Source organism: Mchenga conophoros, linkage group LG6 (genome assembly GCF_057382185.1).
Source record: "Mchenga conophoros isolate Kocher_MC1m ecotype Shallow Benthic linkage group LG6, M_conophoros_male_GT1.1, whole genome shotgun sequence".
Classification (NCBI taxonomy): Eukaryota; Metazoa; Chordata; class Actinopteri; order Cichliformes; family Cichlidae; genus Mchenga; species Mchenga conophoros.
Window position 1 is genome coordinate 40690708 of NC_140531.1, and position 26816 is coordinate 40717523.

At 43.1% G+C, this 26816-nt stretch overlaps 2 protein-coding genes across 2 annotated transcripts in view; both read right to left on the reverse strand.

Moving 5' to 3' along the window:
- The window catches only part of LOC146573326 (sodium/potassium/calcium exchanger 3-like), a 63118-nt gene extending 58336 nt beyond the window's left edge, over positions 1 to 4782 (reverse strand). The window contains exon 1 of the mRNA XM_085278107.1: positions 4126 to 4782. Coding sequence (XP_085134233.1) covers positions 4126 to 4330 — 205 coding nt within the window. The 5' untranslated portion in view covers positions 4331 to 4782. The remainder of the gene's footprint in view (positions 1 to 4125) is intronic.
- A 667-nt stretch (positions 4783 to 5449) lies between these two features.
- On the reverse strand, positions 5450 to 26746 carry dtd1 (D-aminoacyl-tRNA deacylase 1). Its single transcript, XM_085278108.1, has 6 exons — positions 26614 to 26746; positions 25162 to 25252; positions 24198 to 24433; positions 21623 to 21720; positions 15195 to 15359; positions 5450 to 9010 (listed from the first exon to the last, which is right to left on the reverse strand). The coding sequence occupies exons 1-5, from the start codon at positions 26654 to 26656 to the stop codon at positions 15204 to 15206; spliced, it is 624 nt and encodes a 207-aa protein (XP_085134234.1). The 5' UTR covers positions 26657 to 26746; the 3' UTR covers positions 5450 to 9010; positions 15195 to 15203.
- Positions 26747 to 26816: the final 70 nt, after the last annotated feature.

Below are 26816 nucleotides of genomic sequence, written 5' to 3' on the forward strand. Positions count from 1 at the left end.
AAAATGCAGTGCCGTGGCGTTACTACTTTTCAACAAACAGATGGTTGAAGCCGTCTTCAGTTTACCGCAATCACTTTCTGCCCCACGATCACTTTTTCCCACAACACCTGGAGCTCAGGGAGCAAAACAATCGCATGAGTGCTGCTGTTTGACTGACGATGAATAAAGTAGTCGTGGTAAGCCAATCACATGACCACTTCAAGATGACAAAGCAACAAGGTGATATATACCAGTTTATAAACTGTGTTGATAGGCCACGTAAAACCAAAGTCATGATAAATAATATATACGCGACGTTTTTTCCTCAATAGTTTAGTCACGTTTACTGTCTAAGGACAGCGCAGCGAGACCTCTCTGCTTATGAGCAAAAAATAAAAAAACAAAACAAAAAACAGCCTGTTGGTGTTGGTGGAAAAATGCACCATGTCGACCAATCAAAAAATGATATAGCGACATGACATTTGGTTGTTTAGGAAGAGGGGGAAGTTTTAGGAGTGATAGAGAGAGAGAGAGAGAGCAGAAAAAGAGAAAGAGAGAGAGAGAGAGAGAGAGAGAGAGAGAGAGCAGAAAAAGAGAGAGAGAGAGAGAGAGAGAGAGAGAGAGAGAGAGCAGAAAAAGAGAGAGAGAGAGAGAGAGAGAGAGAGAGAGAGAGAGAGAGAGCAGAAAAAGAGAGAGAGAGAGAGAGAGGGAGAGAGAGAGCAGAAAGAGAGAGAGAGAGAGAGAGAGAGAGAGAGAGAGAGAGAGAGAGAGCAGAAAAAGAGAGAGAGAGAGAGAGAGAGAGAGAGCAGAAAAAGAGAGAGAGAGAGAGAGAGAGAGAGAGAGAGAGAGAGCAGAAAAAGAGAGAGAGAGAGAGAGAGAGAGAGAGAGAGAGAGAGCAGAAAAAGAGAGAGAGAGAGAGAGAGAGAGAGAGAGAGAGCAGAAAAAGAGAAAGAGAGAGAGAGAGAGAGAGAGAGAGAGAGAGAGAGAGAGAGAGAGAGAGAGAGAGAGAGCAGAAAAAGAGAGAGAGCAAGTTTGGAGATGTGAGAGATTTGTGATGTTTAGCGTGTTTGCAGTGTGTAGTTAATGTGTTGTCTTGTGTAGTTAGCGTGTAGTGTTGTGGATAGTTTTGTGTTGTCAGAACAATGAGGCGACTGCTGTCTCCAGGTAGAAACAGGAGTGATACACCTGCTGCTGTCAGACCTGCAGGTATCAGGCTGTGATGTTTCCTTTATAGTGGACAGAAATTATTTCTTTTGGAGTGGCACAAATAATTTGTGTTACTTATTTAATGCAGAACACCTGAAAAAAGAAACAAGAGGGTAAAAGGTAAATGGCTGCAAATAACTTTGTGTGCATATGATTTTAAAATTGACAATTTATATTTGCATTTAAAGTTATAAAATATGATTCAATAAACATGTTTATGGTTGTTACAGTAAAAAATATAACTTTTTCTACTCGGATTTTATGTTTTTTGTCTGATTTTAGATCAATTGTGTTAATACAGTATGTCAAAATGAAAACATAACTGTAAATTCAGACACGTGAGGTTGTGCTGAAAAGGATGATACCAAACAAGGCAAAGGAAATAGTTTTTAAGGGTGAAATATAGAGGTACAATTCAAAAGTAGTTAAAAATGGCCAATTATACCCTGGACTCCAGAGGGTTAAACATTTTTTTAAAGTAACGCAATAGTTACAAGATTCTAAAAGTAATTAGTAACTGAGTTACTTTTCAAGTAATTAACTCATTTACTTTTTCTGAAGAAGTAACTAGTAACTATAATTAATTACTTTTTCAAAGTAACTTGCCCAACACTGGTTACTGAGGGTTTAATCCACTGCAGTATCTCCTGTTAGTCTCCCTACATACACCTTTATCACACTGACACTAATCTCTAAGTTTAATTTATCGGTAAAGAAGACTTTTCTCCACTATCCTCCATGAAATGCTGTGAAATTTGCTTGTTTTCTCCTCAGAAGTGGTTTAGAAGCAATCCTCTGAGACCTCATGGACACATCCTCCTTTCATTTTCACTGACATCATTTTGTAAAGATGGCGTGCTCACCGTTGATCATCATCCTGCTCTGGATCTAAATCCTAAAACTTTCCTCATTTCCATGTTTACATACATGGACTCGGCTGTATTCCTTTAAGCTGTTAGTTTAGCAGAGATGTTGCAGATAGCAAAGTGCATGTCAAGCATTTTGATTTATTTTTAATGCCCTGTTCTGCATTCTTTGCCACATTAAAGTTTGATTCTTTATGTAATGTTAGGATAGCCAACAGCTGGAGCAGAGCTCCACAGATGTGTCAATTTGGTGCTTCCTCCTTCTCCTCCACCTCTACCCTTTATCTCCCACAATTCATACATTGAAGGGGAATTTCATGATTTTCCAAAACTAAATCCTCTGGGCGGGTGGAGCAACAGTGCACAATGTGGGGGCTCCCACTGTGGCTACATCTGCACATTCTTCAAGAAAGCAGCAACACCAATGAATTAATTTCATACTTCACAGAGCTCAGCAGAAGCACTATGGCCTTTCTGAGGTGTGCGTGTCAGCGGTGCAATCTTCCTCCCACCCTCCGTATCTTTTACCATCTTGCACCGGGAGAAGAAGAAGAAGGAGAGGAATAAGAAGGGAAGCGCGGGAATGATTAAGGCGGTGAGTGCTCCACTTGCGGAGCCACAACACCAAGCTTAAATTGGCAGAACTTCATTAGGCGCATCATAAATAATCAACTTTAATTGATATTCCAGTGCGCTGATTAAGAGTTAACATGAACACAGCAGGACAGGGTAGATGCATTAAACGTGTCGCCTCTTGTTCTCGCAGAGCTGCTTTTGCGTGTAACACAGTGGGGAGGAAGGACCGATGATGCACAAATCACGAGCGTATGAATATTCACGAAGACCTTCTGTCCACAGAAAGTGATAAATACTTCTCACTTTAGCTGAGTCACACAGACAAAAACAGAGGAGGAACATGCAGGCATCAAGTCGAGGCGTGCAGATGTTGTGCTGCTGCAAATCATTTCAGCAAAAAGAAATCCTATCAAACCACATCAGTAATATCCAGTGAACCATATTATGTATGCAGACTGTTTATTGTGTGCAAGCTGATATTACATAAAACACCTGTAAAAGTATTGTCATGATTTGCAGAACAAAAGGAGGCCTCTCAGAATTCCCTGTTTTGAAGTGTTTCATAAGGATCTTTGTGTCTGTGAGTTAAAGCTAACTTGATATATGCGCAAGTTTCCAAAGACTTCAAGTATGATACTTCTAATGAGAATTTTACTGAAGAGACTGGGGTGGTTCAGCGCTTTGTAGCTGCAGAAGTTAAAGCAGTTTTAATCATTTTATTTCCAGGCTGTTCTTTAATTGTGAGGTTATCAAGTTTAAGATTTGGTGCCACACGTTACCAAACTGAGCCGCAGAGACACTGCACACTTTTATGTAGGAAGGTGACTTTTACATATGAACGCGTCTTTCTTCCTGTGCTTTTATTTTATACGACTCTTCTTTTAACATCTCCACCGCAGAGTCTGTAATAAGGAATGGCTGGCTGATTGATAACCATTTGCAGTAACCTGGAGAGGTGCAGGCGGGCTTATATACCCTGGGGCTCGCTGCCCTCATTTCCCTGTCTGCAGCTGAAACACCTGAACACGCAGGATCCTCTGCATTCCTCAGCCATGAATAGTTTCCCATAGTTGAAGCTCACACGAGTGCGCATTATACGGCACTGTACCGCATGGGTGATGACGTTTGGGTACAGTTGCTAAGTTAGAGGAATATTAACAACATGGAGCAATTCGACATTTGAACATTACAGTTATTTCTACTTCTCTGTTTCTTGTATCATTATTACAGTTATTAGCAGGTTTCACTTCTCTACTCATTCACCCCTCGTTTCCTGATTGTTGACCAAATGGAATGCAGCCAGCAATAAAGTGTCTGTTTTGTAAAAAAAACACACACAATATTTACAACACTGTACATTTCTACAGTTTCCGCGATGCCGTGTTTAAATTCTGTGTTAGATGGAGAAAGGGGGAGGAAATAAAAGGCAAACACGTGGAGGAAGTAAAAGAGAAGGCTGTATCGCTGAGGGCGAATTCAGCAAACGCTGATTTCTCACCTGAATTTTCCGCTAAGGAGGAAAACCCTTTAACGACCAGGAGCAAACCGCCGAACAAGCAGATCTGGATTAAAACCAGCTCCTTTCGCCGTTTCCGCCGCGCTTTCACCTTCTTCTGATTCGGCATCACTTGCTTAGCCCGATTCCGGAGTCGGATACCCGGCAGAGACGTCCCCGCTTCCGCTGCTGCCACATCCATGCGCATCCAAGAAGTACCAAAAAGAAGCGAAAAGGAAAAGAAGAAAACCCAACGACCTCCTTTAATTCCCGGGGAACTGACTTCTCTCCCGGAGACGGGTAAAGAAGTGAGAGAGGAAGCGGGCAGAAAGTTAAGATTGGCACCGCTAATGGGATGCTGAGAAAAAGAAAAAGAAAGGAAAGAAAGAAACGGACCAAAAGGCTTCGAGCTGCTGCTTAGAAAAGCCGGTCTGTCTTCTTATGTCATGTTGGAATGTGGTTTTGGAAGTGGTAATGCTGAGGAAGGCTGCACAGGATCTCCATGGATGCGTCCGTCTGCTGAGAGGAGGAGGAGGAAGAGGAGGGGGGGCGCAGTGACGGCACTGACACTCGGTCCAAAATCAGCTTTTATCCTGATTCTGTGAAAAACATACGAAAAATAAAAATTAACCTTTTTTATGAGCACAGGCTCGATATTTGTGAGTAAACTGGAACCTTAACGCATTCTTTTTGTTTCAAATGTGTTCAATATCAAAGATGTCACAGTTACCATGAATTCAGCAGCTGACATCAGGACATCCGGACACGCCCACTATAAAAGTTACGCCCACGAGATAGATGCACATCTGTCCAGGAGCCGACACACACTGCAGGTGTGTATCCTGCAGTCTGAACTAATGATCTAAGTGGAAAACAGGCAGTGGCCACCAAGGCTGCAGGTCCTCTGATGGCCACATGAGGCCGGCTGAAAGTGAGTGGGTCCCCACAGACTCGCGTGTGAATTCTCCAACTTTACCACAGAATTTATCACCTGTTTTAAAGGTGTGGGGTTTTTTTTGTATCTATAGTAACTCTACAGGGATTCATATTTTATACCTCACCCCTGGATACAAGGGTGCTAGCTAACGATGAGCCAAAAGCTACAACACAGCACACATTCAGTTTGGCTCCTCCCCCCTGCAACCCAACTGTCTTCTGATTGACTGCCCCTCATAAAAAGAAGACAGCGCAAAATTGACCCAAATTTCATCCTCTGAGCCACACAGTTTTTAACTTTGGACGTGTTTACCATGTACAGATACAGTACATACATGTACAGTGTTGTAACAGTGAATATGTGACAGAAACAAGGAAAGGCAAATCCATCTTTTATTAGAAACCTTTATTAAAGTGTGAATAAAAGAGCAACCATGCACTGTATTTGTGTGTTTGTGTCTCCTGATAAGCTGCAGATGTTTGATGGGTTCAGTTGTGTCGTTGACTGCCCTCTCCTGGGATTGTGTTTTAATAAGACCACATTAAACAGCTTATACTCACAGAAAATTGAACAATAATAGTAGTATAGAGTTCTTAAGTTGTAGTTTTCACTTAAACCACTCACTCACACAGAGCCGAACACTTTGACTACGCCTTCAAGGCTTCTGTAAATAATACCGGTATTAATCTTACTTTAAAATATGATGATATTATGGTCAAAACTAAACATCGGCCCCTGTGAACATGGATTTGAAAAGAATAAAAAAAACCCAGTTTGGTTCTCTTCACATATCTGGTCTTTTACTACACATCTATCAGATCCGGGGCAGATTAGATGTGCTGTATTTTCTTTGGTTATACAACAGTCGTTAGGTCATGTGGATTGATTTCTCCGGTGCTGCTTGTACATGTTGCCTACTTGTTCGCTGCAGATAGTTCTGTGTCCACAGAGATGATACGGACCACCGATTCCAGCATGTCTCTGCCATTTCTGATGGTTTTTTAATGCAGTACTCTTTGAGTGAAGCTGAATTTCGGGATAATGGATAATACTTGATCCCGGCCAAGTGGGTTGCTTGATTGTGGGGCCTGAGGTTTCATATAAATAGCACTGGAAACTTTCCAGCAAGAATGGAAAAAAGTGGTCAGGGCTCTAGGCAACTGGTTTCATTGTGCCTTATTAACCCTTTAGAGCAAAGAGCCCAGAGTGATCTAAAGGCAACCAGGATACGAGTGACACTTCTACATCGGTTTCTGATGTGTCCTGGAAAACGTTCTTCTAAATCAGTTGGGAATTGTTTACTCTCTCGTGATGATGGCAACATGATTCGAGGCCTTTAAGCTGCCATGAAACCGGGCCTGTCTAACCTCCAAAGCTACATCAGACTCTGCACGGAGTTACTAAACAAGCTGAATTCCCCCAACCTCCCAGACGTAAGAAATAACTGTGGGGAAGGAGGGAAGAGGAAGGAGGAGGAGTGGGTGGGGAGGAGGAGGGGGGCAACAAATTAAATCCAGTTAAATTGTTTTTCCATAGCCAGTAGGCTTGGCAAAGGACTCGCTCACACACACAAGATGTAAGATAAGTTGTAGAAAAGACAAACCAGAAACAGTGCGGCTTCAGATGTAGGAGAATGCCTGGAATTTAACCCAGTTTCCCATGTCCGCCTCACACCGCACCCACTGCCCTGCCCAGCAGCTCAGGACGTCCACATCCACACACGCAAACAGGTGATTCCCCACAGCGAGACATCTGTCCTGCACCAGCCCTCCCCTGGTCAATAACCCACACAGCCTACCTCCTCCTTCCTCTGGCATTGGGATCACAATGCAGCCACTGCAGAGGAAAGCTGCAGTTCTAGCAGTTTGAAACACCAAGGCTAGGTAGCTAGCTAGCAGACATATCTGGGTCATGTCTTCCCTCTCAGATAGCTCCCATATCCAGGATGCAGCAGCTCCTCTTCCTCTCCACCGCAATCTCAAATCAGAAGGAAAGGGATGAGAGGGGTATAGCATGGTTGGCCAGGAATAGCCAACCAAAAAAAGAAGAAAACTAAAGTTGGGACAGTACAGAGGCCAGGTGGTGATGCTGAAAGTAGAAATAAGGCCAAGCATCCCTGCGGTTTGCATTAAAATGAGCAGAATGCAACACACAAACAGAGAGACGCTTCTTTCTTACACCTTTATAAAAATGACAACAAAACGTACATTCAGATCTGTCGAGTGACAGCAGGACAGCGTCACAATGAGAAACATGAATAAATAGCTGATGTCAGAGTTGGTCCGGTCACACTGATAGTGAGGTGCAGCTGGCCCCTCTCCGCAGGTGTAAAGCACAGGTGAATGGGGCAGTCGCAGAAACTCGATCCTGGTCTTACAATCGACTGCAGCACCCTTTCTAGAGTCATTCCCACTGAGTGGGTCAATAAATTGAGGAACACACTGAGACACAGGTCACATTTTAGCATTTAAAGTCCAACTGAAATCACATCTCCGTCTGCTGTAGTCTAGTCAAAGTGATTTTAAAGTGTAAAGGTATTCTTATTTCTGTTAATGAAGAGACAATAATGATTTGGGGCATCAAATCCACTCTGGCAGCCTCTGAGTTAGTTGGTTACCATTCATGTTTCAGTGAAAGCTGAGTCAGTGCAAGCAGATAATGTTAACAAATGTGCGCCGCTAAATGAGTACATGATACACAGCCATCTTTATGCTACGTCACTAAGTTGCTAGCAGACAGTAGTTAGCCAAGACTCGGCTGGTTAGCCAAACTAATGTTGTTGGCAATGCGCTTTTACCCAGTGGATGTTTGTTAGCTAACTTAGCAAGTCGGCGTGCAGCATCGTGCTTACATGTAGCTGGAGATTTAATGCAGGCTGTTGTTTGAAGCTTTTGTGGGGTGTTGCTGCAGACTGCTGTCTACTTATTAGTGACGTAGCTTCTGATTCCAGAAAGTGAAGACCATGCAAAAGGCCAGCAGGGGGCGACTCAACTAGCTGCTAAAAAAGCAGTCCATTTGTACAGAAATCAGTGTGGGAAAAATTTATCAGTGATCTCAAATTTAAAAAAAAGAAAGAAGGAAAAGTAAATACTGGTGATGTGTTTATGTGCTCCGCTGATATTTTTCGGTCTTCTTTACTAAAACATGATGATCATTTTACAAATTTACAGCCAGAATTAGGAGAAAGCAGGATCCAGGTGCACATTTAGTTTCAAATTAAGAAGGTAAGGCCAAAAAGACTGAGCTTGAGGACTTCACTAACCAATGACTGACTTTACAGAAGTTTCATCTCAAGTCTTTGCATATGAAACGTAAACTTGTCCAGCTACAAACAACAGGGCCATTTCTTTTACAGAGCAGACGGTGGTAGCAACTTCAGTTTGACCTTAAACAAAATCCGCTACTCAAAAAGGTAAAATAACCTCTTAGACCTCAAAAATTTGACAAGTGTCACAATATATAACAAGCTTGGTACATTCTCACTACCATGATGTTCCTGCAGTATAAACTCGGAGCTGAGCTGTGCTTCAGGGTCAGAGTCATGTCTCTAAACAGAGACTAAGTCAGAACAGACAGAGAGAAAGCAAAAGACAAAGAGACAGATGGCGGCAGAAACATGAAACGATGGAAAGAAAGGGAGCGAAGGGAAAAGGAAAGCCGAGCACATAAAGCTACTGGGCTGCACGGTTTTATGATGTTGCCATCACCCACGCCTCCCCTCGCAAATCTAAGAAAACTGTGCAGTGTCATGTGGCCAGACATCATCTTTGCTACATGTAGCCGGTCCTGAGTGTGGAGGAGAGAGGCCAAGGGGACGATGTCTGAAACAGGCTGAACGAATCCTGCTGATTTCCAAACAGGAAGGACAGTCCAGGATCAGGTGAAAGAGTCGCTGAGGTTTAAGGCCTTCCTGAGGAAACTGGGCTCACCGTCATGTCCCCAGTACGACATCTGCAAGACACGAAACAGCAGTAGTTTAAACTCTTTTTCTTCATACTCTCTCAGTCATTACACAGTCATTCACATCATTACAGAAGATCAACCAAATGTGGAAAAATCTTCCCATGTGACCCCCACAGGATGAGCTGATCTTTGTTGCATAGCAACTTTAGCAAATGTAATTAAGCCCTGTGAAATTAGACCCTGAAACCATCAACATTATCAGGGTTACAGCACCTTTATGTTTATAGGAGTCAAAATGTAGCGCTTTGGAATTTTCTTAAGCCTTTTTGAGTCCTCAAAGCATATTTATTGGGCAGAAAATATCCATGTGAAAGTTCAGGATGAAAAACACATTTAAGCTCTGTTAAGAACTACAATGAAATCAATTTCACCCCCCGTTCAGCTTCATATTTATCTCTCTCGCTCATGTCTGAGGTAGGCTTGGTTAGCATTCGGGAATCAAACCCACAACTCCCGTTCCAAAGGTGTGCAAGTCTTACTACCACGCTATCCAGCTGCCTTCTCAGACAGGGCATACATGGAACGCCATAACCAAGTGGCCGGCATAGTATACAGAAACATCTGTGCTGAGTATAACCTGGAAGTCCCGAGGTCAAAATGGGAGATGCTGCCTAGGGTGGTGGAGAATGACCGAGCTAAGATCCTGTGGGACTTCCAGATACAGACGGACAAAATGGTGGTGGCTAACCAACCGGACATAGTGGTGGTAGACAAACAGAAGAAGACGGCCGTAGTGATCGATGTAGCGGTTCCCAATGACAGCAATATCAGGAAGAAGGAGCATGAGAAGCTGGAGAAGTACCAAGGGCTCAGAGAAGAGATGGAGAAGATGCGGAGGGTGAAGGTAACGGTGCTCCCAGTGGTAATCGGACCACTCGGTGCAGTGACTCCCAAGCTAGGCGAGTGGCTCCAGCAGATCCCGGGAACAACATCGGAGATCTCTGTCCAGAAGAGCGCAGTCCTGGGAACAGCTAAGATACTGCGCAGGACCCTCAAGCTCCCAGGCCTCTGGTAGAGGACCCGAGCTTGGAGGATAGAAGCTCGCAGGTCTTTTTGTTTTCTTTTAATAATATATTTATTATCAGAAAACAGATGAAACATACCTGTGAATATTCCATGAGATTCTTATGATATGCTCATAGTTGGTTTATCCACTAGGAATTTTGTTGGGTGAAGTCTCGTTTTTAGTTATCTTGGCTGGAGCTGTGTATTCAGCTCCAGCCAAGATAACTAAAATCAAGAAATGATGACATCGGGTTTTGATACCTCAAGAAAATTAAAATAAAATAACAATGTAGGGCATAAAAAAGACAATGGTTTAATCCTGAGCTCCATCCTGCTCAGACAGCAGACACACACGGACCTAATCTGCACAGATTATGGTATTTATGGACTGGGACACTCCAAAGATCACAATCTAAAGCCCAAATTGGTACAAAAAAAGAATAATCTTTTCTAAAAGATGGTCTATGGTTTGAGTGGGGGACCTATATACTAAAAGCCACTGCAAGGGTGTGGTTTCCTACCACTCTCTCTCTGCTTTCATGTCTGGTCAGATTAAGACTAAAAATCTTTAAGATAAATCTTTAAAAACCAACTAACACAAAAAGCAAGATTATATCGACAGCAATATCTTTATGGACTAAAATAAGCCATTCAAAGCTAAGCATGGACGCTTTCCCCCCCCACAGACTTTGGCCTTATTTGTTACTTTCCCATTTTATTCCTGTTAAAATGAAAAGAAGTAAAAATTCCTGGAGGTTTAAAGTGCAGCTTCCATTTTAGGTGAACAGACAAATTCAAAAGTCTGCATCATATTAAAAGATCTGCACAAAAACGCTGACGGTAGCAATGAAAGCTAAATTTAAAGATGCAGTTACGTGTGGTGTGAACATCTCCGACAGTCCTGAGAACAGCTACAGCTGGAACCTCTTCACAGCAGCTGAAACCTTCCTGTACTGATAACTTAACATAACTCTATTTTGAAATTAGAGCGTTGCAGACAGGAAGGACGAGCAGAGAAGATAATGGAGGGCTGTCGCAAATTATTCGATGGAAGTCGAGCACGGCTCATGTTTAAGTCACGCAAAGCAAACCTGGGGAGCACCAGTTCTCTCTATAAAACATGCAGCTACAGAGCTAAGCAAGCAAGGCCGCTGTCCTTTTTCCTCTTTCTTCCACCCATCCCTCTCTTTCACTACAGAACACACACTTCCCGAGGTGCTGTGTGTGCACTCTCTCACTCCAAAATCCAAATAACAGTCACCTTATCAAAAAAAAAAACCAAAAACAAAAAACCACTCCCTTTCCTCTCACATTTCCCCCTCATCCCTGGCTTCTGGTCAGACCTTATGTAACAAGGTGCTGAAGCCTCCAAAACCTGAGGATTACACTGCATCCTCCCCCGCTGTGGAGGAGTTCAGGGAGGACATAATAACATTGCACCTGCAGATGTTTTGATGGAGGTTTTAAGCCATTAGAAGCTAACAGCAGCTATCAGGTGACTGGATGAGGATCACTCCAGAGTTTTTTTCCCCATACAAGATATGAAAATGCTGATTTAGTCAATAAAAGTCTAAAACTTTGGGATCAGGTTTTCCGCTTCTGGCTCAGGGTGTTTGGCGTGTCATAATCTCCTGCTCAAAAGTGACTGAGTGCCGCCTACTCCAATCGAGAGACGTCAGTAAGGTTCGACTCTACGGATTACTTCTACACCACATATTTCCTCAATAGATTTTACATTTAGTGTCCACTTCATTAGACACACCTTTGTAGTACAGGGTTGGCCCCTTGTTTGCCTTTAAACCTGCCTTAACTCAACATGACACAGATTCAACAAACCGCTGGAAGCTTTCCTCAGAGATTTTGTCCACATCAACACGACAGCATCACACAGTAGCTCCAGATTTGTCAAATGAACACCCAAAGGTGTTCTACTGGATTTAGATTTGGTGACCTTTGTGACAACTTGAGCACAGTGAACTCAGATGATGTGAGCTGCTGGAATGAGCCATCAGAAGATGCTCGGCAACAGCACCCAGGTAGGCCAGCAATCCCCAACCCCCGTGAATCGTTTGGTACCGGGCCGCGAGAGTTGAAGCTCGGGTGTGAAATGTATAGTTTTCAGGGTTTTTATCGGTTTTTAGTTGGTTATCTCAGTTGGTACTAAGCATTGTTGGCATCTCCCACACCATTACACTAGTAGCAGCCTGAACCATTGATGGATTCACGCTCTCAGGCTAAATTGCCAGAGGGTGTGGTCTTCTGCTGCTGTGGCCCATCAGCTTCAAGGTTTGATGTGCTGTACACTGAGAGATACTCTTCTGCAGTTCAGATCAGCAGTTTCTGAAGCCGACCAGCCCAGCTCAGGTTGCACTTCAGCAGGTCAGCATGCTTAAATGCATTGAGTTGCTGCCATGTGATTGACATTACTTGCTCCAGACCAGCTTATGTGTTCAACTTAAGTTACTATGGTAATGAGAGCCACCTTCGTGACAGTGAAACTGATTTAAGCTTGTGATACCTCACCAACCCATTAATCTCACCTCTCTGGTGTCAGTCATGCTTTTGTCTGAATGCAGCTAACTGCACTGCCCCATCTTTGAGCACAAGGATCAGGAAGCATTGCTGCCAGTTTGAGGGCATATCCATTAATGCACGTCTGCCAGAGGGTTCACAGAGGGAGAGGAGCTGTGCTGCAGGAGCCTGCAGCCTCAGCAGGGAGAGCAGAGGGGGACACAGAGAGAGCTGACTCAATGCCTCCCCATCTCTGTTCTCCCAGAACTCGTCTGTTTTTGCACTAGTAAACAAATACTCAAGGCAAATAAGAACAACCCCCCAAAACATACCCCCCCACACCAAACCACCCCCAACACTGCAATAAGAAGCACAAAATGAGAAACAAACAGGTCTGTCTCTCATGAAGGTTGCTGAGTTTCACCGCAATGTCAACAAAAACAAAGAGATCAGGCACAGATGGAAAAAGGGAGATGTGGAAAACAAGAACAACTGTAACTGCTTCTCACTGCAGATTTAAGGGCGCCATATTGCACATGACACCATACACTAATATTATAAATGGGACATAACTATTTTTGGGAGGTGACTGCATTTGTTGACAGTGCAAAAGACAAAAATGATCTTGCACAGATGCAAAGCCATTTTGTTCTCAGAGTTTCAGCAAATTTAAAAGGACCTAAAACCAGGTAAGCACAGGAAATGCTGTTTAAAGGTATAACTCTGTTTCCATAAATAGAGTTATACAAAAAATACTGCAGTTTAGAAATGCTTTGACTGCTCAGTATAAGTAGTAAAGCATTATATACATACAGATACACCAGATTTCCAGAAAAATTGGGAATAAAACTAAAATCAGCTTTTTCGTCATACACTTGAACATTTATTTAACAGACAAAAGGACAAAGAAAAGATTTTAAATGTTTTTTCCACTTAAACTTAATTTTATCTCTTAAACACATTTAGATGCTTGCAACACACTCCAACAACTTTGTGCAGAAACATCAGTGAGTTCTGGGCCCAAGCTCATCCGAGATGGAGCGAGCAACAATGGAAACGTGTCCTGTGGTCACATGAGTTCACGGCTCAACGTGCACCAGTGCCCGTAGCATGGGGGCTTTGCACATATGTGAAGGCACTACGAGGAGGAGGAATTTTAGACAGACATATGCTCCCATCAGGAAATTATCGTCTTTTCCCAGGAACTCCGTGTGTAGGACAATGCCAGGCCTCATTGGAAAAACCTGGCTTCGTAGACATGGAGTCTGTGTGCTTGACTGCAGTCCTGATCTGTCTCCCTTTGAAAATATCCAGCACATCATGAGGAGGAGAATCAGGTTTTAGTTTTTCTTGGATTTTCAGGAAGTGTCCCAACTATCCCAGTGGGGTTTGTACCGATCCACTACCTAAAATACTGCAATTTCACTTCCCATAACCCAGGTGGTCTTTGATGGTCTGCGCAACACAGCAGATTTACTATTATCCAACTAATAATAAGAAGTCACTAACTAGCAGATGTGAGGCTTAGCAGACAGCTAGTGCTTACAGCTGTGTTAGCACACACCTCAAAGTAGCCACATCGCTAACTCTGAGTTTTACAAAAATGCAAGCAGGTGAGTTATTAAAAAACTCCACCTCCTTCCAAATTTCCAAAACATGACTAATTTTAAAAGCTTGTTTTTAAATTAATTATGTGCCTGAAACAACTCCATCACAGATCTCCATCCTGGGATACTTTCTGGCTCACAATGCATCATCCTCCCGTACCGTTTCCAAACCCCCACCCTCCCAAAAAAAGTCGAGCAGAAAAGACACGCCAGCCCAGACGCTCAGCTCTCCATATGGTCACTAAAAGCTGTTGCAGCAAGTAAAAAGCCATTTTATGAGCTTGATATCCTGTTTGCTGTGACCTTTCCAGGAGAACCGCACACTAAACACAACTACCCACAACCTCGCACACACATAAACAAAGTGACGTGCGTGGACGAGCATGCAGGGTAATTAAGTCGGCCGGCAAGCTGTCCTGTTGTGGCTCTAATGAAGTTTCAGTGGTACCAGCCTTGGCAGACACGTTTCCATATTTACACTTGGTTTGTTTCTTTAATTTCTTGGATCAATTTATGAACTTCCTTCTGCCAAGGCTGGAGGAGCTTTCCAGGTTACATCACTACTCCAAAGTTGTGGGAGCTGCCTCCACAACGGCCAAAAAAACAATAACTGCAGCTCTGAGATGACGACTGTGCAGAAGCAAATACTAAGAGTTAGAATTAGACTAGAAATGTCAACTTTTTTTTGTTTAAATTGTTTTTGAATATTGTGTAGAAAGTATGAACAGCAGGTGTGTGCAAGCCTTTTACTTACAGTCAGAGCCGTGTGCCTGAGATAACCACATCCTCCTTCTATGACATCATATATTTGCAAGAGTAGAAAAACAATGTGAAACTGAGCGGTTAGAGCAGTGTGAAGCCTGAGCTTTTGTCTCACAGGTGCTCTTTGTGCACAGACTGATAACAGATAACAGCATGGGGCGTCCCCTTTAAGATGAGCCTTTATTTAGTGGGAAATGATTGACAAATTCTAAAGAGTAAATTAGACAGACACGCCTGAGCGTAACTGTACCTGACTGCATGTGTGTGTGTGCATATTTCCTGTTCACCTTGATGACCTAAGGCTCCCTCTCCGAAGACACGTCCCCCTCTGCCCCACTGCTGGCGTTGGGGTCCTGTCGAGAACGCTGGGCGCCCTTCTCCCTGCCGGACTCTGAGGGACCCTTGGAGCGCGTCTTCTCTTTCCTCTGCTGCTGCTTTTCCTGCTTTGATAGCTGAGAAAATACAAGAAAGCAAAACGGCTGGGTCAGAAAGACAACAAGCAGTTTAAAACAGCAGCTAAGCTTTTAAGATCAGAGCTCTCACGGGACACACACATTGTGGTTTTGTAAAATTTACACAAGTGGAAGCATATAAGTAGAAAATTAAATAGGCCCTAAGACTGATCCTTGTGGTACACCACAGGTAATGTGAGCCGTAGATGATGTAATCAAAAAGAATCCTTCCAAATATTCCTGAATCAGATCCAGATTTCGATCGAGTCCGGCTCCTAAGAATAATATTTTCATGCAAGTCTGGCCATAAGCTTTTTTCCCCCACCTGCTAACAAGCAGACAAACAACCCGGTCACATTACATCGTAGACAGAGGATAGTTAGAATAAGTAATAATAATTTATGGATTCTTATTTCTAAAACTGTAACATTTCCCTTTTCCTACTCTGCGACTGAAACCTGACTCATCTGGGCCTCCTGGTGGCTCTGTGGTCCCACCATGAACATGCTGCATCATGACTTGCAGATCATGACCTTTGCAGTATGCTCAGTATTCACCCAAAGATCCTGACATGCATGACAATTACAACAATTAATTAAACAAAGAAAAAGAGGCCCGTGCCAGCACTCCACATTTGTGATACATGACTACTTCTATTCTCTCGGCATTCAGAGCTATTCCGAGCTGTCATATGATCCCCTCAATGAGTCTATTGTTGTGACTGCACGCACTCCCTCTTTTCAAAATAGCCCTTCATGCTGCCACTCAGCACAACTAGTCAGACAACTCTACTGATCAAAAACCGCTCCTCCCTCATCTTCACGGTTCATAAACATCACTCCACAGTGATGATGAAGTAGGTATGCTACCTGACATCCAAGATAGTCTGGAAACACAGATGGTAAAACTTTTATGGTTGTAGGAGAAATATTTATGAACTACATGTCATCTTAAAAATCCAAAGCATTGCATAAGACTTTACATTATTCAACGAGTACAAAAAAGACTGTTATTCCCAGCTGAACCCATTAACATGCTGTGGTAAGAAACTAGGCCTGCTGTTGTCTTTGTTGATGATATCGGTCAGATCAGTGAGTATCTGGAAAGTGACACCATTTTGCTAATTATGCCTCCAGTTGCTGCTTGTTTGTGGGTCTCTCTGCATCCAGTTAATAACTGAACAGCATGCTCTATTGGGTTGAGATCAGGTGGTTAACTTGGCCATCAAAGGATATCCCATTTCTTTGCCTTAGAGATCTCTCAGGTTCCTTTTACAGTTTGCTTTGGGTCATTATCCACTGGCACTGGGAAGCTCGGTCTAATCAGTTCTGCAGCAGTTGGCTGAATCTGAGCAGAGTGCAGCCCTGCACACTCCAAAATCCATCCTGCTGCTCCTATCAGCACTCACGTCATCAATAAAAGCAAATGACACGCGCATGCAATAATGTGACCTCCAATGTGTTTGACAGATGATGTGGTATGCTTTAGATCAGGAGCTGTTCCTCTTCTTCTCCACACTTGTCATTCTTTCACAAGTTAATCTTTGTTTCTTCTTTTCAAAGAATTATTTTTTCCAGAACCGTGTCGTCTAAAACAGCGTTCCCCAACTTTTTTTGCGTCACGGACCGGTTTATGTCTGACAATATTTTCACGGACCAGCCTTTAAGGTGTCGTGGATAAATACAACAAGATAAAACCAGTACCGGTACCAAAAAAGGGAAATTTATTCATAACACACGGGAAAAGACCCAGAGAAACCAAGTTACAGATAAAAACGATAAAAACCCTGAAAACCATCAATTTCACATCCGAGCTTCAACTCTCGCGGCCTGGTACCAAATGACTCACAGACCAGTACCGGTCCGTGGCCTGGGAGTTGTACAAATCTGTACAAATGTACAAATCTAATCAAGCCTCCCCGTTCTTCCTGTGTAACCAGCGGTTTGCATCTAGCTGTAAACGACTGGTTTCCTCTGCATTTCATTTCAATTGATTGTAGACTGAAAGAGATGCGTCTACCTACTCGAGAGTGTTCTTGACTTAGATGTTTTTTTCTTAACCGTGAAAATCGTTCTGTCATCATGTACTTTTGTAGTCTTCTGTGGTCCTTCAGGCCTTTTGTGATTGCTGAGCTGATTGGTGCATTTCATCTTTGTAAGAATGTTAATTTTTAACACTGCTGATGTGTTTGCTCTCTCTAATAGGTGCATTTTGTCCTTCAGTCTAATGATTGTTTCCTTCTCTTGCATCTCCATCTCTTTGGACCTCACATTCAGAGTTCCAGTGAACTGTTACCAAATATAAGTTCAACACTTGAATGAACTCCTCACATGTCCATAACACTGGTTGTAGGTCAACTCAATTGCTTTTAAACCTCTGAAAATGGCGTCTATGTACATTTTAAAAAAAATTCTAAACAGTTAATACAATACTTTTGTTAATCCCCTTGAATTAAAGCTGTGCTTCAGTCACATCTTGATTGTTTGATATAACACCGTGGTAGTGCACAAAGATATCTGTTTATAACTCCAACACTAAAGCTCCGTCCAAACCCAAAACTCTGATCTCCAACCCAGTGAAAGCTTAGCATGATCAAACATTATGTAACTCCTGTGAATGTTGGGTTTCAGCCCACAGCCTAAATCAAAATGCACCAACAGTAAGGTGAACAAACAGAAAAACTCTGGAGCCCTCTGCCATCGGGCTGCAGCCTCCAGCTTCCCAAAGAGAACATCCAAAACTGGATGATTTTCATTGCTCTGGATAACTCTATTGTTTGCTGGCCGCTTGACCCTGTGGTGGACTAAATCCCTGATTCATGGAAAGAAAGGAACAGTGTCTGCTGGCTGTTGCTTCATTTCCCACCCCGTGCCAAGCGTAGCCTATTGGCTGGCCTTTTATCCCTCATGTTCAGTCTTGGCTTTGGTTCCTCAGCCCCCACAGCAAAACATCCCAAACAGACAAGATTAAAATTCTGAGGACTGCTTAATATCCCTCCCTTTGGGCAAGCAAGCCAAGTCCACCAAGGGGAGAGCAGCCAAAGCCTGCCTGCAGCCAAGGCATAAGGACGCTAACTGGGCTCCACAGAAGTGAGCAGAATTCAGGAAGGCTGCACGAAGCTCGTTCTGGTGGCAGAAGGAGCTGAGAAACATCCTGTCGCTGCAGGAGACCGTCCACTTTTGCACTGATTTCTATCTCCATTACTTGACTCTTATTCATTCATAAATCAGCGGTTAAATGCACAAAAAAAAAAACCAAAAAAAAAAAAAAAACATTTCATGACTCGTTCACAGAATCACTGCAGAGAAAATCGAGTAAATCCAAAGTTGAACAAATCACGAATGACACCATGATCATGTGATCCAGCCTTAAAAAAAAATGAGGAGTGAACCTGGACTTTTCTTCAAAATAAGAATTTGATCTCAGTTATCTTGTTTTAATAGTTGTCGAAACACAAAAATTGTGACTGAAATTAAAACCTGACAAACTGATCAATCAACAAAGTTTTTGCTTCAATTAAAAAATGAAAGAAAGCAAAAATGCATCAATGATGCAAAACGGACTTGCAAAGAAAAGATAAATATTAGTTACAGCTGCATGTTAATAAATCATCTGCTGCAGTGTTAATTGGTTTTATAAAAATAGCTTGCTTTAAAAAAAAAAAAAAAGGGACATTTTGCAAAAACAGGCAGGAGGAAGATGAAGATTTACAGATGTAGCAGGATTTGGGGATAAATTTATGAAGTACATCTCTGTTCACAGTTCAGATTTTCACAGCCGTCCTGTAACGGTGTTTGTTTTCTTAACAAGCGATGTGGCGAGAAAACACTTAAAGGCAAAGAATCAATGAAATACAAAGTCACTGAAGAAGCATTGGGTTGTGGTACAGGATGATCTTAAGAATAAAGATCAGTTTATATTTTGAGGGGACACTTTGAGTGAAGGTGAAAATTAGGACTAAATGAAGCTAAAAGAAGTTTGTTTTATGTATTTTAAACAAATAGAAAATCCTGGATTGGCTCTGGAACCTTTCCTTCATTTTAGTTTATTTAAAAAGGTAAAATAATAAGAAAAAAAATAAGAAAATGAAGCTTCAAAACTGTTAATTTAATTCAGTTCTGGTGCTTTCAGTCCCCTGGAGCTGGTCCTCTGTACTCATATCAGACTTCTCAGAAGCTAAAATGAATCACCTGCTAATGTACTTTTCATCCAGCACCACACTGATGTCGCTTTCCCTAAAAGCACCGAGCATGAAAACCTGTCAAAGCTCCCTGCATGCAATCAAAATGATATACTAACCCTTTCAGATCACAGCGCACACTTTCAGAATAAAACCATCCCTTTAGAAAGGAGGCATCCTGGTTTGACTCTGGTTTCCTGGAGCAAACAGTTACAGCCTGGACAGGTACAGCAGAGGGAGAGCGTGAGCATGTGGGCCGATGGTGCCAATCATCTCAAACCCACACATAACACCCTGTCTCTCTCTATCTCACACACACACACACACACACACACACACACACACACACACACACACACACACACACACACACACACACACACACACACACACACACACACACACGGGGGACTTTTCAGCTCCTTCACGGAGGCGACTGAGTGATAGTGAGATATCAGTGAATCAGCGCGGCTCCGTGGGGGTGACACACGTTAATCGTGGCTGCTGTCTGAGAGCTTAAAGTTTTGTTTTCTGCTTTCTCAAATCTAGATTGTTTTTCTTGAATCCTTAATTTGGGATTTGGGATCCTGGAATTCTGCAAACTTAACACCCAGCCTAAAAAGCACTAGCTTTGCAAGTGAAACAAACCACGAGCACATCAGCATAACGACAGGGGCACATCTTACATGAAGGGCTACAGCCAGCAAGTTAGCAGTAACTGAACCTTCAAAATAAAAGCGTGGGGCCTGTTCAATGGTAGATCAGTCACACGGGTGTCTCATATGGATGAAAAAATAAAAGAAATAAGTAAAAATAAGTAAGCTAATTTAGTGTGTTTTACTTTTCTAATATTTTACTTTATTTTGTTGAATTTTTATTGCATTTGTGGAAAAAAGTCGATGAAAGATTGTGAGTTATAAAACCAAAACGATCAGCTGGGCAGCAATGATCTGTGAGTTTGTGACTTTGAGTGAGATGATAGGTTTTCCCACATGCAGACGCATCCACACAACACACTACTTTGTGTATTATACTTCTAATATTCATTTAACTGGCTGGATTTATAGATGTTATTGGATATAATTTTTATATTGTTTTCTTTCCTCGAGTTTCACTTTGCTTAAATTCGAAGCATTTGTGGATTTTAAAAATAACCTCTGTGTGACTCTTTCAAACTCAGATCTAAGGATGCATGACTTTATAAATCTTAGATTTAATTTTAGTCAGTCAGATATTGAACAGTATTCGTATAAATCACACAAAATCAAGCAAAATAAAATAAAAATAAAACAAACTTCAAGAAACCTGAAGGGTATAAATAATGGATGCTTCTTATTTCACTCATTTTAAAAAAGAAACAACAACAAAAATCTGTAGCATAAGAATCAAGAGTCTGTACATGAGAGGAGAGCAAACACCGCCACCTGGTGGTACAATAGAAATGAACTCCTTCACACTGACAAATTAGGGAGCTCCTCCCTGCTGACCCTCTCAGAATCAGCTGATTTTTTTAATTTTTTTTTTTGTGCAGTAACTTTTTGGAGTGTGACTATATTCAAAAAAATGTTGCATGCCTTGATTAGATGCACCAGAGTTACAGGCCCTCAAAGTACAGAGAGACGGGAGTCTGTCGAAAATCGGTGCTTTCTTAGTCACCTTATTTTTTATTTTTTTATGTAAGTACAGGGAGGTATCCATGTGAAATTTTGATTTCCTCTGAGCATCATTGTCATGGGACGCATCCTAGTTTCAATAAACTGCAGCAATTTCATGTCTTTAATGTAGAGGAACAGAAACAAGCATTGATACTGGAGCTTTTTCTGATCATTCACTGGAGAAAACTTGCATGAAAAATGCAATTTGGGCAAACTTTGAAAAGTCATCTGACAAAGTGGGAGAGTTGCTGCTCAGTACAAGTAACAGCATATGAAAGGTCTCCTTGTTATCTAACTCGTATACAAACATGACAGGTGATCGGTAACAGGTAGACTCCTGCAGGCACTGCACATTGGAGGAAAGGCAGCGGCCAGTGGTATCTGAGGTATTAAGATGAGTCTTTAAAGCTTCGTGCCGAGTGATGTACCTGTTTGGGGTCTGTGGGTCCAGTCGGTGATGTCAGTTCGATGGTGACCGGTCCGTCGTTTTGAATGTGGACCTGCATGCGAGCCCCAAACTTCCCATCTACAATGATAAAACCAGGAAGACAAATGAATAGAGATTACAGTTTACAGGCATCAGCACTTGATGTTTCACGATGTGACGTGGAGCTTTGAGACATTGGGGACAAAGGCGACGGAGAGGTGCGAGGACAGGAAGTTTCTCAAATGTTCTCCGTTCTTCCACCGGGTCCATGAGATTAATGACACCATCTGCACAATGAAGCCGTTGGGCCGCGGTGGAAAAAGCGCTGCATCATCGCATTTTCTCTCTGGAGGGGGAGGCGGAAGGCTTCCTAATTAAGAAGCCCTACACCTCCCTCGCTGGGACAAGGTGTTCTCCTCACCTGCTCCCCGGTGGGCTGACCCAGTTCACCGCCACCGTCATTGCCAGCGCGTCACCACACCGATGATCCACCGCCTAAACTGCTGTAACCTTACACCGAGATGGGAATACGGGCAATTAAATAGCAGGGAGCAGGATCACTAGTCCAGGCCCATAAGTGTGTGGCAATAGCTGTGACCTTTGACCTTTTGTTTCCAATTAGCTTTGTATCAGGTAACAGGCATTTTTCAGCCATGCCGTCCTGCAGCCTCCTGGGACTCTATTAAGACTGGTCTCTGAAAAGACCGCCAACAGACTGTGGCTATTTTTTTTAATTAAAATAATCCATCTTAGCTAGAAACAGCAGCTATCAGCTCAATATCAATATCCAGACCTAAACTCCAGCAGGGGGCAAAAATCAGAGGACTTTAAAGTGGGGCAGTGAAGATGATGAAGGGCTGGATTTACTGAGAGGGGCGTTGAGCGTTGAGGATGAAATAGCTATGTGCTAATTAGAGTGCAGCTAGTTCATTTCATTAATGACCAGCTTTTTAACTAAAGCAGCACAAATTAGCAGCTCCACAACAAGCAGGCCTGACGAGGGAGCGGGTAACCCGCTAACCAAAATATCAGCGTGAAGGTTTCACGCAGCCGTTTTTCTTCACACACAGCATGACAATTCAGATTAAAGGTAAGCAGCTGATGGGTATGATATGTTTTTTACTCTTCTGCTGGAAATTACAGGGAACTGTGTGATCTCTGGATGAATCTGACACTCAGGTGGAGCAGAGGGTTCATCGAGATGAAGCATGCTTTATAACAAACCTGAAAATACCTGCAACCATCGGTGCTACCCCTCAGCCTGCTTGCAGACACACCTATGGCATCAATTCCAAAGTCCTACATCATGTGTTAATGAAATGTTACTGAGCCACCTGCATAAACATGAGCACAGCTTTTGTTCTTCTTGCTGCATGCATGCATGTCTTGTGATATTATGGATGTTTAGAAATAGTCGATTAGACGATTAAACATCATTATTGAGCACCACAAGTCAGTTAAAGCAATTCTTCTTCCCTTTTTATGAACGTACATTACTGGTCACCGGCTCGTCCTGTAATTTAACAACACTATCCTCCAACATCTGTAGCACCCGCAGACACCTGAGACCCGCTCTCTGTGATAGGAAGTTGTAAAAAAGCGAGGTGGAAAGTCGGGCAGACGACAGCTGCATAAACCAGCGCAGGTCTGCATTTAAAGTAGAAAATGGACAGGTGCTGGTTCGATTTATCAGAGAAAACTAGCGTTTGATTTAACCATTTGACCAAAGAAGCATGTGGATGCTACGGATCCTAGCACTGCTAATGTTAGCACACGCAGCAATCCAACCGCAGTCTGAGTGTTTGCAACGTTAACATCAGCAAAAAGAGATGCACATCTCAGCGGCATCTGAGAATAACTGGATTATCAAAGAATATTATTCAGTTTCATTCATTCTCTTAAATAACCACATGTTCATATGGACAGTGTTTCTTACTTTTGGACAAGTAAACTGGTCACCAGCAACAGAACTACTTGAGAAGCTGGAGGAATTTATTTAAAGTTAATGTTAAATATTGTAAGATTCAAACTAGGGATGTAGTCAACTAGTCAGCAAACACACTGAAAGCATTTAAAACTGAACCCAGCCCAAGCACGAGGCTAAACATGGCTGTTTAACAGCTAACGTTAGCAGTGCTAACTTTAACCTTCACTCTCTGCAGGCTGGCATCCACACGCCTCTCACACAGCCACTCATTTCCTACTTCAAAGTATTGCAGTGGTTTATAGTTCATGTCTGACCCTTCACATCGTACCATACCAGAGAGGAAGAGGCTCTGCTGGTCGTTAGAGTCGCAGCTTTTGCCAACTGCTGACACGCATCAATAAAGTAGGAACAATCTGTTTAACCGACTAACAAAGCAGCGATCTTAGACTCGATTAGTCGCACACGTCTAACATTAATCTGACTCGCTTCACATCAGAGTCCCATTAACAGCTGCTTTTAATAAAGATTTTAATCTTAAACTGCTACTGCAGTTTAAAGAGTCAACCGGTGTCCACAGCTTTCAGTCACAGTGTTTTATAGTCAAAAAGAAGGCTTTGCTGACGTGGCCCTACGCCTCTGTTTGACCCACCTTTAATGAGCTCCGGTTTGTGGGTGCTCCTCATGTTCTCCAGCATGCTGTCGTAGAAAGGCTGAGCGAGTTCTGCGGGCATGGCCGAGTGGAAGTCCGGCTTGTTGCCCTTCAGGATGCACTGCAGGGTGAACTGGCTCACACACAGAACCTCAAAGTCTCGCTCCATGACACTTTTGCTCCACGCTCGGCCGTGCTCGTCCTCGAACAGCCTCAGGTTCAGGATCTTACGCACCCTGAAAACACAAAGATGAGAACAACACAGTAAGCAGCCTCTCCTACACTTCTGTATTTTATATTAATCTTTGTTTTTATTTATTTTACACTTTCTGTTTTCAATTCAGTCAACGGTGACAATAGCCATCCATCCATCTTCATCTGCTTTATCCGAGGCCGGGTGGCGGGGGCAGCAGCCTAAGCAGAGACGCCCAGACCTCCCTCTCCCCAGCCACCTCCTCCAGCTTATCCGGGGGAACACCAAGGCGTTCCCAGGCCAGCCGAGAGATATAATCTCTCCAGCGTGTCCTGGGTCTGCCCCGGGGCCTCCTCCCGGTGGGACATGCCCGGGACACCTCACCCAGGGGGCATCCTTGTCAGATGCCCGAACCACCTCAGCTGGCTCCTTTCGATGTGGAGCAGCAGCTGCTCTACTCTGAGCCCCTCCCAGATGGCCGAACTTCTCACCCTATCTCTAAGGGAGAGGCCAGCCACCCTTCGGAGGAAGCTCATTTCTGCCGCTTGTATCCGCGATCTCGTTCTTTCGGTCACTACCCACAGCTCGTGGCCATAGGTGAGGGCAGGGACGTAGATCGACCGGATCAGAATCATTGAAGACATTTAATTTTTGCATAAATGTTTTATTATTTTGACTGTGTGCTTTTAGTTTATTTAGATTTCCCTTCTTTTTATGATGAAATTACAGTGTTTGAGATCTCAGGGTGTACTTTCTGCTTTCTGCACTCACATGTACTCAGCATCCCTCTGCGTGTCCTCCACAGATATGCCCAGCAGCACACACAGTCCACGTCCGATCGAGCTGATCTGCTCCTCGCCCACTGCAAGAAAGCACAACAAAATGAACACTGGCACAGAGATATCAGGCAACGCCGTGCCCACAGAGATCACAACCAACTTGAAGAAATCAGACAAAGGAGATTTTATGTTTTTACATCCTCAAAATTTGTTCATTTTCAAGTTTCTATAAAAGCATTACAGGCAGCTTTGGACATGTGTGGATATTTGCAACTGCAGTGAATTTGTTTTTCGTCTTGGATACTTGGAACTGATTTAAACCTAGCGGTAAACGCGTTCTACTTGACTGTCTGAGGGTCACTTTGGCCTTCTGTGCACCGAAGCAGCGAAATTATACCAACGCATGTCTCAGAATCCATTCAATGTAATCTCTCACACAGATGCATGCCCTACAGAAGATATGTGCAAACATCAATTCTTGCCATTATTCAAACTGTAGAAACCATCAAATTTGTGTCTTTAATATTCGTTTCTTCAGCTTTTTGTTCATTTTACTTATTTTTTTACATGACAAAATGAGCCATGTCAGAGATGTCAGCATCTGAACAGAGACTCACACCAGCAGCCTGTTGCTTACTGGCCAGCTGCTCTAACCTCTGCTCTTCTAGCTACTAAGAGTCATGCTGTATATACTGGACAAAGGATGCTGAAGATGGAGCTGCCAGGCAGGAAGAAGAGAGGAAGACCACAGAGAAGACTCATGGATGTAGTGAAGGAGGACGTACAGAGGGTTGGTGTGACAGATACTAGGGTAGGATCAAATGATGATCCACTGTAGAGAGCTCTAGAGGACGTCATGTTTCCCACACAATAAACATGAAGATGGATTTGACTGATTTTCTTTATTGCGATAGATTGTGAGAATTGTGACTTGACTTTGTACTTTTTAAGCATATTTAGGAGAAAAATAAAAACTGACCGGTTAAATCAGCACTGTAGACATTTTTAAACGCACTTTCTTAGCGTGAGAAAATAATATAGACTGAGAAATAAAATGTAACCACGCATATATGAGCGTGTTTTTGTGAACTGTTTGCCCTCCAGCTGTTGTTACTGTTGCACACCGGCAGCTAGCAGAGGCTGACAGGTGGCCGGCTGTCGGAGAACAGTCGCCAGCCGTGACGTCTGTCGCTCAGCCGTCAGCCCCGCAGACATACAGGACATGTTCACTGCTATCACGCCCCTCTGAGCTCCAGCAGCGGCTGACAGCTGGAGAGACAACAGCTCTGCTGCATTCTTTCTGCATTCACTCTGCTGGCTAATGCTAACCCTGCTAGCTTAGCTAAGGCGACGTGTCAGCGACGGAAACGAGCGGAAGCTGTGAGCAGGCTCGAGTTTAAATACATTCTCAAAATGCAGCAGCCGCGCTCAGGTTAAAGCTTACCTGTCACACTCGCCTTCGTGACTCTCTGAATGATAGCTTTCATTGTTGTGGTTGTGTTGGGGAGCACACTGTCACAACTTCCGGGAATCAACAGAGCGCACGGCACGATATCTCCCCCTGGTGGTTGAAACCGGTAACACGGGTCCTGAGATTCAAGCGTACAGGGAGGAATTTATTAAAGCCCACGCGAGACTTTTACAGCT